The sequence below is a fragment of the Culex pipiens genome, chromosome 2, assembly GCF_016801865.2.
Source record: "Culex pipiens pallens isolate TS chromosome 2, TS_CPP_V2, whole genome shotgun sequence".
In the NCBI taxonomy this organism is placed as follows: Eukaryota; Metazoa; Arthropoda; class Insecta; order Diptera; family Culicidae; genus Culex; species Culex pipiens.
This window is the reverse complement of record NC_068938.1, coordinates 111,460,096-111,474,169: the sequence shown is the minus strand read 5'-3', so window position 1 is coordinate 111,474,169 and position 14,074 is coordinate 111,460,096. Positions and strand designations below refer to the sequence as shown.

Here is a 14,074-nt window from a genome sequence, read left to right as displayed (position 1 = left end):
ATTTGGTTTATTGGACCTTTTAAAAAAAAACTCCAGAAGTAATGTTATCAAACTAAACGGTTTCATAGAATCTAAAGGCAACCTTGAAATAATACATGATTTAAACTTCGTCCAACTGTTCCGTTCCACGAAAGTGAAAACCTGCCGAATTGTGATATTTAAATTTAATGAACATTTTTCAATATATTAGCGACCAAACAAGCATTTTCACAAAAAAAAAAAGTTTCACCTTAATCGCTAAAGGAACGTTTACCAACATTCCAGAGAATCGTTCTGATGCACTTTTTTGTTCTAACCTGTGTTATGCTTCGAAACAAACGACGTAGAGTGGCGGAGGGGGAAAAGCGGAATCTCATTTTGCTTTGGCAGTGATAATTGAAAGAATGATTGAGAGGAGCGTAAAATACGTTTTGCGCTAATTTATTATCATAATGTCATTATTATGCTAATGCTTTTAAATTTTTCTTACGGCTTTGTTGTTGCTTTTGCTGCTTTTTGTTTGTACCTACACGCTAAAATTGTTATTGGGTATTTCACTTGGCTTCTCTTTTTTATTGTGTTTTGTTTTTGTTTTGTCCTTAATTCTTCTAGGCAGGTAATTCAACACATTCACTCGCTCGTTCACTCTCTCTCTCTCTCTCTCTCTAGCACTCTATAACTCACGCCTCTACACTTCCTCAATCCGGGGCCAAACGTTGTTCTGGCTAACAGGTGGCGTCTGCAGCGGTCCCTTAATTTCCTTACACTCGGCTAGGAAGTGCGCGATGCCCTGGTAGTAGCTGGAAACAACAAGAAGAGAAGAAAAGAAGACAAAACAATCAGGGCACATCATTCATATTTAAATTAGCAGAGGAGGGAGCACAGGGAAATAGGCTGAGGCCGAGCTCCTTCTGGCACTGACACCATGGCCAGGGAAAGGGGGGGGGGGGGAGATTACAGTGAGGCTTTCGTGCAAGAAAGGGGTTTTAGACGCTTTCTCGTGTAGCGAAGGCCACGGGAATAATTATTTCCTCCAATTAATCATCGCGCTCTCATCTCGCAAGGAGATCATATTAACGCACACAAAAGAGTCCCACCTCAGTTTAATGCCGGTCGTCGGCGTCTGGTTTCCTTGGAAAAGTTAATTCTTCAATATAAATCATTTCATTATGATGAAATTAATAGCGCAATAATTTACCACCGAAGCGTCGCGCGAGGATTACGTCGTCCTCCCGGAAATGATGCCGGTGGACCAGCAGCAGCGTCTTTGGAACCACGTTTTGAGGTGGGGACATCAAACGGAATTTTAAAAGTGAGGCAATTTCTTAAAACAATGATTCTGCAATTACTCACAAGCTAATCACAATCGATTTGGCGAAAATGTCAATAGAGATTCGACTTATTTTAGAAATTAATTTATATAATTGCTTGTTTGTTCATCCTTATATTTTTTAGTCAGTGATATTGCAGCTCCAAAAGTAAAGTAAATCTTTCTAAATGAGGATGGGCTACGTGGCTCCAAAAGTTTAGGTTATTTTCCTGGATTCGTGAAAATAAATATTTTTAAACAAATTTCATCATTTTCATCAAAAATTAAAAAAAAAATGGAGTGCAATCAGGTTATTAACGTGCTTTTAAATTAAAATAGCTTAACCCTCTACAACCTAACCCCGCCTCTAGACGGGCTTCAATCTAAAAAATCGCCAAAAATCCATTTTCCAACCGATTTTTGATCTTTAAAAGGCATTGGAAAGAAGAACTCTTAAAATTTTAGAAAATTTCAGGGTTGGGAGTTTAACTTGTTTTATGTGACTTAGCCAGTGTTTTTAAAAATGATATTTTGACAAAGAACTTTGTCCTAAGGTTTCTATACGTGGTGTCAATCGAAAATTTTCGCGAAGCGAAAACGTTACGTGACGAATTCCCCTCTCGGCAAATTTCCCCTCTATTTGGTGCACGCTGGTTGGATGACCGAACGTTTCCCAATCAGTCAATCAAGAGACGTGAGATTGATGTATCTAAAATCACCCCCACTCCACCTCATAATTTTCGGATCGTCGACGAGCCAACAAAACTCGGCTCGGTCGGTCCCGAAAATTCATTCTATTGCTGGACGTCGACGAGAACACATCAGAAGCAGATGGCCTGGTGGCCCGGTAGCAGACGGCCTGGAGGTCTGGGAGCAGATGGCTTGGATGCAAGGACCAGCTAAGACATGGCAGTCGCGGGAGTCGATCATTGGAACTGGCCACCACCTGGACTGGAGTGGCCGGAGGCCCCAGGGATGTTCCGATGGGGGGACATTTTCCGGACCGTAAGAGTTGGGGCAATATGGGTATCAAACTTTATGGTTTTTGATACTGGACATGAAATTTCGGCAGTAGTGGCCACAATCCGGAGTGGCCGGAGGCCCCACGGATGTTCCGATGGGGGGACATTTGCCGGACCGTAAGAGTTGGGGCAATATGGGTATCAAACATTATGGTTTTTGATACCGGAAATGAAATTTGACATTTTGGCAGTAGTGGCCACAATCCGGAGTGGCCGAAGGCCCCGCGGATGTTCCGATGGGGGGACATTTGCCGGACCGTAAGAGTTGGGGTAATATGGGTATCAAACTTTACGGTTTTTGATACTGGACATGAAATTTGACATTTCGGCAGTAGTGGCCACAATCCGGAGTGGCCGGAGGCCCCGCGGATGTTCCGATGGGGGGACATTTGCCGGACCGTAAGAGTTGGGGCAATATGGGTATCAAACATTATGGTTTTTGATACCGGAAATGAAATTTGACATTTTGGCAGTAGTGGCCACAATCCGAAGTGGCCGAAGGCCCCGCGGATGTTCCGATGGAGGGACATTTGCCGGAACGTAAGAGTTGGGGCAATATGGGTATCAAACTTTATGGTTTTTGATACTGGACATGAAATATGACATTTCGGCAGTAGTGGCCACAATCCGGAGTGGCCGAAGGCCCCGCGGATGTTCCGATGGGGGGACATTTGCCGGACCGTAAGAGTTGGGGTAATATGGGTATCAAACTTTACGGTTTTTGATACTGGACATGAAATTTGACATTTCGGCAGTAGTGGCCACAATCCGGAGTGGCCGGAGGCCCCGCGGATGTTCCGATGGGGGGACATTTGCCGGACCGTAAGAGTTGGGGCAATATGGGTATCAAACATTATGGTTTTTGATACCGGAAATGAAATTTGACATTTTGGCAGTAGTGGCCACAATCCGAAGTGGCCGAAGGCCCCGCGGATGTTCCGATGGGGGGACATTTGCCGGACCGTAAGAGTTGGGCCAATATGGGTATCAAACTTTATGGTTTTTGATACTGGACATAAAAAGTTGCATTTGGCCATTATCTGAAACTAAGCAGTTAAAATATATTGCTTATTAGGCAGGAAGTAATAAATAGATTACTGCGATGCACATTTTTTTGTGCCACTGCGAAAATCTGTTTCTGGAAATTTAAAATATCTATCTCGTAATCATTCAGAGCCCTGTAAGGGTAGTTTTTAATGTCTGCTGTTCAAATTTCCTTTACTGCCGCCAATTGCTTGCAACAGCCTTGCAAAAACATTCCCGCATCTTGGTAACTTTCGAGTGGTGAAGGAAAGTAAATTGATTTCACTTCGATTTCTATTTCAGCTCCACTTGCAATTTCCGTCCCCTTAGTTCGATAGGACGGTTATTATAAGGGGGAATTTGGACCGGACATTCTAATCGAAAATTTCAACAATCATCTTGCAAAGTTCTTTGTCATACTGGTCATGTGTAACATAACCACCTGCACCTTTTTTTTTAGGGGTCAACTTTGGCTGTGTTTTTACTAAAATTTCCTATATTTTCAGTAAAAAGAAGTATGCAGTAATTTTTGTAGTGTTCCAGACTATGCCTCTACGCATTTTTCACAATTTAAATGATGATGGTGTCATTCTATAGCAGAAAATGTGAAAAACATGCAAAAAATTGAAAAAAATGACTGTAAAAACGTGAAAAAATTAGATAGGCAAAATGTAATTATATTAGATGGTAGAATAGGCCAAATACTACCAAAAACAAACATAAACTAAACAAGATGAATGCAAATTAAAATACTAAAAATAAAACAAGAAAAACATAAAACAAGAGAAGTAAAGTTTTTCGTAGAACAAAAGCTGCTCAAAATGACCTCCTGAACACGGGAAAAATAAATATTTTCGAAAAAAAATTTGGGCAGTAGAGGGTTAATACACTCACAGAGAAGACTGGCACCTTAGCCAGCTTGGTTATCAGACCGATCAAGAGTGGACAGGAAAAATGTCCACATCATGAGCTTGACATTTCTGTCAAATAGTTGTCCGTGCTAATGGGCTAGGTGTAATATCACATAAAGTTTAACCCTCTACCGCCGATTTTTTTTTTGTTTTTTCCCTCGTTCAGGAGGTCATTTTTAGTATTTATATTTCTGATAGCATAAGCACAGACAATTCTACCACCTTTTGTCTATATAGTTTCTTCATATTTTTACAGCCTTTTTCCATTTGTTTTGCTTGTTTTTATTTTTTTTACTTTAAAAATAAAAGAATCTTCTTTAAGATGCTTTTTGATGATCGAAAATTGGTAGCAAAATGATTTTTTGGAGAATTTTTAGATCAAAGCACGCCTAGAGGCGGGGTTGGGTTGTAGAGGGTTAATAAAAATAATGCAGTATTTATATTACACGCAACCTTTTACACGTAGCCGGATTTCTACGTTTTGGCTCTGTACCTTTCCTGTTGTTCTCAAATGATGAAACGGCATATTTTTTCGTCACCAAAAATAAAATAATCGAAAAAGTTATACTCAAATAAGTTGCACTTTTTAGCTTTTTGTTTCGTTAAGTAAAACTTTTCAAGGACTTTTAGATTTCAAAAAAGTGTCCGCGTAGTTTATAGACGGTCCCATACATCATAGAGAGAATGTGTAACGTGATTTTCGAATGATCCCACTTGGTTACATCTACAAAGTAGGAGGCTATTCAAGCACAAGCGTGACTTTTTTTCTTACTGGTTAATGAGTAGTTTTATAATCTTTAGTATGCACAGCAAAAAATCCGATGGTAAAATCGCATGCAAAAGCATGTACATCACCTTCGTCAAAATAAACACTTAATATTACACACTGCATGTACAATTTTTGCAAACACAAAAAAAAGTTGCAACCGACGGGATTTAAACCCAACACCAACAGTCAGGACTGGCACCTTAGCCCACTCGGCCATCAGACCTATGAAAAGCTGTAAGGATAAACGCATATATGAGCTTGACATTTCGGTTAAGTAGGTTTCCCATACTGATGGGCTACATATTTCAGGGTGTAATATTACACAGAATTTCATAAAATAATGCAAAGTTTATTTTACACCCAGGCCTTTTACACGCAGCTGGATTACTACTTTTTAAGCTGTGTGTATTTTATTTTGTCTAGTTTTTGATATTTTTGCTAGAAAATTGTCGCGTTTCGATCAATTAGAAGACATTTTTCTTTTTTACGGGTAACGAAGAACTGCGGCCAGAGTGTCATTTTGCGATGTCGCAGATAAACTCCCTGGCTGATTTTGGAATCCTGCAGCTCTTCCTGGTCCAGCGAAAAAAAACATCGCTAATTCTAGCAAAGTTGATCCAACAAACAGAGAAGATTTTCACTAAACCAGGTTTTCAAACGGAATCAAACAATAAAGGCAGCTTCTGGAGGATATAACCGCATCGACTCCATAAACAACTTCCATTCATAATCATTAAAAATGACGATTTTGCCTTCAACTTTCTTAAGATTTCTCCAGGTCCTCTAAAGCCACATTTTTTCATTTTTGCAAAAAAAAATATTTTTTTATTGACTTTTGGCGAACAGTAAATTGGTTCCAGTTTAACAGTTCAAAATTGAGGCCGTTTTGCGAACCACTATTCAGCACCCAGGTCCCATACGAAATTATCCATTATTTTATTCGACTTTTCACACAATAAAACATCATTCGCAAAATGACCAATTTTGTAAATAATTTACAAATTTGGTCAATTATTCTCGTTTTTGGATATGACTTGGATGACAAGAATGCCATCTATCAATCATTTGACAGTGTTACCAATTCTTTTGGTTTGGTTGAAAATTAGGGTGGTTCACTATAAGGGGGATTTTGAAAATCTAACTTTTCAGGAATATTTTTGGGATTTTGTTGTCTTCTAGAAAGTTGTTGAGCTTGCCATTCCAAGCAACTTTGTCGAAGACACCAAAATTTTATCTCGTAATCTACGCCTTTTACGACCAAATTTATAGAAAGCATCTGAGCAAACCTTCAAAAATCAGTTTTTTTAATGTGGCAATTCAGAGATCTCTTCTTTCAAATGCAACCTAGTGCTTAAAATTTGGCTTGCGCCTTTTCGAGATATTTAAGTTTTAAAATTGCATCTTTTTTACCTTAAAATGGCTGTAACTTTTGACCCTTAAGTCCAAATTGACCTGTCAAAAAATAAAATTGTTTGTTTTTTAGTGCTCTAAAAGTGTCCCGAACATCACTTTTCTCTAAAACTTAACCATGAATTTTCACATTCAAAAAACTGATTTTTGAAGGTTTTCTTAGATGCTTTCTATTAATTTGGTCGTAGAAAGCGTAGATTACGAGATAAAATTTTGATGTATTCGACAAAGTTGCTTGGATTGGCAAGCTCAACAACTTTCTAGAAGACAAAAAAATCCCAACAATATTCCTGAAAAGTTAGATTTTCAAAATCCCTCCAATAATGAACCACCCTGATTTTCAACCAAACCAAAAGTTGCCCTTTTCCATTTGCAACAACTCTTCTGAAGACACCAAAGCTCCAAAACTTCACCATTTTTCGGAAAATCCGCTTTCCACTTAATTTTGCGATCTGGACCACTGTGCATTGACCTTACCATGGCTTCGGACAATCGAGTCTGGACTTTATTTTTAAAGAAATAGTTGTATGGTTTGGCAACGTTTACCTCTTTTGATTAATGTCACCTTAATCAAATAAACAATAACATTGAATGATTACTGCACTGCCTCTGATCACATAAATGTCCCATGTGCATTTTCATCGCTTTTGAGTTAATGATGCAGTTTGGTTCAAAATCGTGTGATCTTTCAGAAATGCCTACAACATCCAGTACTTTGTTCTAGAAATCAGGAGGAAATCCAGTTTTTTCACGAAAACTTAACACGTGCGACATTTATGCGAACAGGGGCAGTGCAATCATATTCTTACACTTGAAATTTTTTTTTTGAAATTTCCTCAAATCAAAATTACGATGTAATTCTTAGGTCTTTAAAATAAACTGTCTTTTCATTCTTTTGATGCTGAAAATTCTATATGTTTTGACTCGTCTAAAATAATAAATTCATAATAGCTCATAGCTATTTTTTTTCGATTATCCCAAAAAAGTCACGGAAACAAACAAAATAAAAAAAGAATCCAAAAATCAAAGATTTTTCGAAGCTTATGTACCAAACACTATGTGAGACATAGTTGTAGAAACCCGATACGACGTCTTGAACAAACCGAGATTCTAAAAAACTGCCTCCTAACTTCATTCAGTGGGCTTCAAAAATCCTCCAGAAAAGAGACAGATCCGTTCCGTCACTTTAGCGATTCTACCGATTCTAAACAACCTTTCCGGGGCGCGTTCTACCTTCGCCGTTGTCGTGACGTGACAGGTTCCAATGACGGTCGTCCCGCGGGCTAGCTCCACCGCCATTACTTATTCACGATCCGGTTTTAGCACGCCCGGTTGGGTTTGCTTCGAGTGTTCGTCGAGTAAGAGCTCGCTTGCTTCAACGTTTCGGCTTCTTGCCTTTTCCATCGAGTGTTTGTCCTCGTGGCGTCACACCGGTTTGCGGGGCTGGGACGTTCCGAGGGAAAACCCCCGAACCCCGAAATGCAAACATCCATGTCATTATTATTAGACGTGTGAGATGTGGGAAGGCGTTTTATTGGCGTGCATGATTTTACATATTTGCGGTGGCTGCCTTCGTCGTGAAAGTCGTGGTCCTCTTCTCTAAATGGGTTGTTTTGTCAACGGAGAGGAGGACGAGCGGCGGTGGTGTGGTGAGTGAGGGTTGGAAAAGCTAATTTAACAGGAATTTCGTGTAGCGCGGCGCACGAGTTCGTGCTGTGGGTGAGCAAAAGAAAAACACGACAGGTGAAAACGTCGAGAATATTTTAGACAGAACTAAAACCAATGATTTAGTCCGTATTAAAACACTTATATTTTTTACTTCAATCATAGGCTTGATTTCTTATTATGTAAAACAATTTGTTTTGACAAAACAGACAATTTTGAATTCCGTTTTATGACGTTGAAAATTGTGTTCTCGGATGAGAAACGGCCTATTTTTTCATCGCTCAAAACTAACAGTGCTGGAAAGCACTTTTTGCAATTCCGTCGTGAAACTATTTACTTTTCCTGTTATTCTTGAACGACGAAATAGCCTACTTTTCTGTACCAAAAATAACAGAATCGAATAGCAACACTTTTCAAAATAAATGCTGAAAAGTTCTACTTTTCAGCACTCAAATGGGTGCTGAAAAATTGAACTTTTTAGCACTTGTTTCGAAAAGTAACACTTTTCAACATTTTTTTTTATTTAAACGATTTATTGACAAAATACATGAAAATTTTACATAAAATTTCACTCACTGTGTGTTTTTTGGAATTGCAAAAAATGTTGTATGGAACTCGTTGCAAAACTTGATTTTTTCAGCACTCTTCGTATTTATCAAACTCGGTGAACCTCGTTGGATAAATGTACGACTCGTGCTGAAAAAATCCTCTTTTTGCAACTTGTTGCATAAACTACTATTTCAGAATCAATTTGAATGCTAAAAAGTTCAGCTTTTCAGCACTCTGTTGAAAAGTAACAACTACTATCAAATTGTATTTATTTAGAGCTTAACGGTGCACATCAACCAGAACATTTGCATCCAGATTTTTGCTACAGACATTTTAGTATCTTCAAAATTACGGGTACTATCGAAATATTTTTTATTCATCCCCTAAAGTACTGTCCACAAAGTAATTTACAACAAAGTTTGACTAATTTTACAATCCCGTTGTTGCAGGGTTGGGTCTGTAAGTTTGACAATGTTGGAATAAGAAGACAACAACTTCCCTGTGCTGTGCACCCTTAAAAACTTAAAATAAGTGCATGAAATCCAAAAACTTACATTGCTGTTTGCGATTGCAAATGTTATTATCAGCGATCTGACAGGCATGCACTTTCCAGAAGTCACCGCCAGAGGCGCCGTCAATGTTGTTTACGTGGGGTTTTGAAAAAGTTATATAAAACAAATGAATAATTTTTTATCTTAAAATTAATATTTTTTTAGTTTTCATCATCTTTTGCTTAGGCTGGTACAAATATTTTTAAAAGTTTTTGTCACCCCCCCCCCCCCCCCTCCAAAATTGGCCCGAAAAATCAGGGGGGCAAAAAAAATATGTTTACAATAAACTTCAAAATTTCAATGAAAATTCAAGTGCAACCAGCTGAAATCAATTTAAAATACATTCTTCTGCGTTTAAAATCATTTTTAGCATGTTTGCGTTTATTAAAAAATCTTAAGTTTTTTCTAAAATTTTCGATGCAAAATCTTTTTTTTCGATACAATTTTTGTTTTTGTCAGATCTCAGATTTTTTGAAAACTAATGATTGCAAAACAACTGAACTAGTGTTAAATGCATTTTAAAACACCTTTTTTATTTAAATGTGAAGACTATGGCTTGTTATTTAAATTTATATATATATATATATATTTTTTTTAGCCCCCCCCCCCCCCTTGACCTCGGCCAGGGCCGAGGGACAAAAACTTTTTTAAATATTTGCGTCGGCCTTATATATTTAAGTAAATGACAAGTATTACGTACAGATTTCCTCATTTATTATTTATAAGACCGATAAACAAAGTTATACTAGAACAACACGTAACATTGAACTATTCAGTTCCTTGAACAAAATTAGCTTGGTAAGATTCTTCCTGACTGATGGTTTAAATGCAATTACATTTTTAGAATACTCAGTTAATTTAACATTTGAACATAATTCAACCACGAGTTTGATCAACATATTTCGATGATTATTCATTGCATCCTTTTCTAAAATGTGATTTGCTAGACCTTTAAACCAGGTTGTTTCATTTAAAATTTTGGTTAGAATCGAGTTTAACAAACGCTGATAATATTTTAGAACGTTGAATTTAACATTTTTTCCCTACTAAAATTTTGAATTCCAATTTTACCTGTTAGCTACAAGTTATTTGAACATTAATTAAAGTTCAAATCTAGAGTTTTTTGATTAGGTCCTATAATCATATGAAAGACAATAGTTTATTTGTCCTTTCCAAAAAAAACTCTGAAATTAAATGTAAATCGCTTGAAAAAAAACTTGGTGATTAAAAAAAAAGTTTTCATTTTTGCAATTCATGTGTATACAACATTTTCAAAAACCTCGCTGCAAAAACTTGGTTCGATCTTGGTTCGATTGTGGATAACAGTCGTGACGTATCCGTAGTTATTATGCGTTGGTAATTTATCTTAAAATAAAAAAAATAATATAAAAATTGAAATAACAAGCTATGCTATGGCAAAATCAAGTGGAATAAATTGATAACTCCTTTATGTTCGGCCAAATGTTCGGAAGAGTTTTTGTACTTGATAAGGGCTTTCTTTTGAAGTTTCCAGGGCGTCAACCAAAAACTAACTTTGTTGGATGACGTTGTAGGGCTTTTGTAGCCCTTAATCTACTCGAGATATACGCCATTTTAGCAAAAAATAGTCCGAAAAAGCACTTTTTTGGTGATAACTCAAAAGGTTTGCATTTCTATCGGCCTACTATGTTCTGAAGAGTTGTTTATGACATAAAATTACAAATCTTTGCCGAAGACAGCAAAATGTTTTTGAGTTTTTATTGAGGAGTTACAACCATTTTTAATATGATTTTTAGCCAATTTTCAAGTTGCTATGTTTTCAAAATGGCGCATTTTGGCGCAAAACCGAAAAATGCACCTGAAAGTACACACTTTTAACTACATTTCTTGAAAATATCTTCGTGTCTATCGGTGTCTATTTTTAGATATCTCAATTTGAATTTGACGCTTTTTAATCAATTTATTTTTAATTTTTAAGCGGAATCTTATTGAAAACAAAATAATACTTGACAAATTGATGGGTAAATTGATCGATTTTTTGGAAAATGTTGCAAGTGTTATTTATGCCCTTTTTGGAGGCCCGATCTTATGATCATCTCATCTCTAGTGGTATGAATAATGAGTCAAATTGATATAACACTGAAAAACACCGCCATTTTGGATAGCACCCTTTAAATGTAAGGAAGGCGCCAACCACCTAAGGGTGGATTAAGTAACGTTTTTACAGTTAAATCAATTTTAGTGATTTTCCAAAACTCTTAAAAATTTAAAAATAAATACAGCATAACAACAATCCATTCCATGAAACAAAACAACAATTCCTTCTACAGAAGTACCTTCTGCACTGTCAATTTATTATTCTTCTCGAGTGCAATGAGCCGCACCCCGAGAAGAAATATAAAAAAAATCCTGCATTTGTCAGGTTCATTCTTCGATTGTTCTTTACTTTCTTTCTCAAGCACAGCAATTGCTTTCTCGCTCGCTCGCTCGCTCAATGTCGCTCTCTATTTGTTATGAAGTTTCCGCACGACGACGACGACAATGACGCTTGGCGCTCAATTGGCCGTCACGGTTGATTGTGTTGTGTTGTTCTGTGTTGTTTTGTTGCTGAATAGGGTTCAAGGAGCAATAGAAAGAGAGAAACTGATAGTCCAGAAGTCCGGCACGAGGGCTGGATGTCGTTCTGGGAAGCTTAATTAAAGGGGGGAAAAAGTAGAATAAAACCCTCCCAGACAAACAATCCAATATCCCGGGAATCTATCGGATACTCTGTGTGTGCAATAAAAGCTAGCTAACACCTCCATTCTAATAACACAGTGGTAATAACACAGTGGTGTACGTTGTAGATAAAGACTACAATATGTAGAATGGCAAACTGCACAAATGAAAAGTTTTATCAGTTTCGAATGCCATCCGTTCTTGGTATTTGAAAAAAAACAATTATTATTGACCAGTGTATAAAATAATGGAAATGGATCATGTTTAAGATACAAACTTCGAAAGCAATAGAAAAATTGAAGAAAATTTCATACATCACTTACTACAGGTGATAGGTCTTTAGATGACAAAAAAGAACATGTTTGCGCTTAGCTTCTATTGATTCACTGAGAAATTTATAGCGTTATGGTAACGTGTTTGAATATCAATCAATAAGTGCTAGTTCGACTCTCATTAAATGAACGTTTTCTTTTAAGTCGCAAGATTTTTAATATCGTGGTTGACTACTTTGTATCTTTTTTCAATTGCAGGAATAGAAAATACGTTGAAAATCCGGTTATAACTTGGTTCTTCGTGATACATGTTCGGAGTTATTTAAATAATAAAATTCCTTGTTGCACGCGGGAACCAAAGTGGAGATAAAAGATTCCAACAATTCGTTGGAGTGGCTTAAGGGGTTACATACATGTAGAAAATCTCAAAGTTCATCTTACTGAAAATTTATTAAATCTACTAAAAAGATGGCTTTCAATCACTTCTGAAAGTTACATTAAGCTCAAAATTTAGCCATGCGCAAAGCCAACGGTCAAACCTTCTGTTCGTTTTTCTCTAAACACCAAGGATGATTTACGGGTGCCACAATATCTCGAGATGGGATAGACCAAATTGGGTGAAATTTGGGGTGAAGACTCGCAAAACATATTCCGTGTGCATGACGAAACCCGATTTTGAATTTTTGCTTCCTAAAAAAATATATAAATCAAAAACTGTCAGTTTTTGATACCAAAATGTGCAAAAATATTTTTATATTTTTTTAAAACTAATTGAAAATTGGAATCGGAATCGGTAAAACGAGTCTTCACCAAAATATTGAGCCGATTTGGTCAAGGCAGTGTTGAGATATCGTGGCAACTGTTTCTTGAAACTGTTAACATCAAAAAACTATATCTCGGTAATGATACAACCAAAAGTCTGGAAATTTGTTTTGATGATGGATGAAAATGTATATTTTTATGCCCTAAAACAGATCTGCATTCGTGTCGCATTATTTGTTTTATTGTTTGCATAGCAACATTTATTTGAAGTTGCAAGTTTTTTTTTTTAATTTTATGGGTTTTTCTGTTTTGTTTTTTTTTTTTGCACATTGAATTTTATTTTTTTAAGTGTTTTGAGTGAGCGATTAGCGACCTTTAAATTACAATTTTAATGATAATGGTGGCAATTGTAGAAACAACCGCTGTAACTTTTGAGTGAATTTTCTGATCAATTTGGTGTCTTCGGCAAAGTTGTAGGTATTGTTGAGGACTTTTGAGAAAAAAATAGGTACACGGAAAAATTTTTTGCAGTTTTTTTTTATCTTTTTTTTTCACTAAAACTCTATATCCCATAGAGAAACATGGTCAAAAAAGTGATTTTTGGAAAAAATCAAAGTTTTATGCAAAAACAAGTTTGACATTATTTTTAAATGCAAAATTGAATTTGCAATCGAAAAGTACTTGACAGATTTTTTGATAAAGGGCTCCGTTTTCAAGATATAGCCACCGAAAGTTTGATTTTAGCGAAATATTTGCAGTTTTTCGATTTTTAAAAATAGTGACCATGAGTGACCATTTCCATAAATATTTTTTTTGAAAAGTTCAGAAAATTTTCTATAAAATTGTCTAAGAGACATTGAAGATTGGACATCGGGTTCCTGAGATAGAGCCGCTTTAAGAAAAAGAAACACGAAAATTGAAGTTTTCTAAATCTCACCAAAACAACCCACCATTTTCTAATGACGATATCTCAGCAACTAATGGTCCAATTTTCAATGTTAAAATATGAAACATTCGTGAAATTTTCCGATCTCTTCGAAAAAAATATTTTGAAAATTTTTAAATCAAGACTAGCATTTGAAATGGGCGTAATATTCAATGTTTGACCCTTTTAAAATGTTACCCGAGGTAACCCGAAGGTCCAATCTTCAATGT

General features: G+C 36.5%; 1 protein-coding gene across 1 annotated transcript in view; it reads right to left on the bottom strand.

The window, feature by feature from the left end:
• Positions 1-387: 387 nt before the first annotated feature.
• The window catches only part of LOC120430915 (protein ABHD13-like), a 41,324-nt gene continuing 27,637 nt past the window's right edge, over positions 388-14,074 (bottom strand). Inside the window, exon 3 of the mRNA XM_039596034.2 lies at positions 388-779. Within this exon, the coding sequence (XP_039451968.1) occupies positions 668-779 (112 nt within the window). The 3' untranslated portion in view covers positions 388-667. The remainder of the gene's footprint in view (positions 780-14,074) is intronic.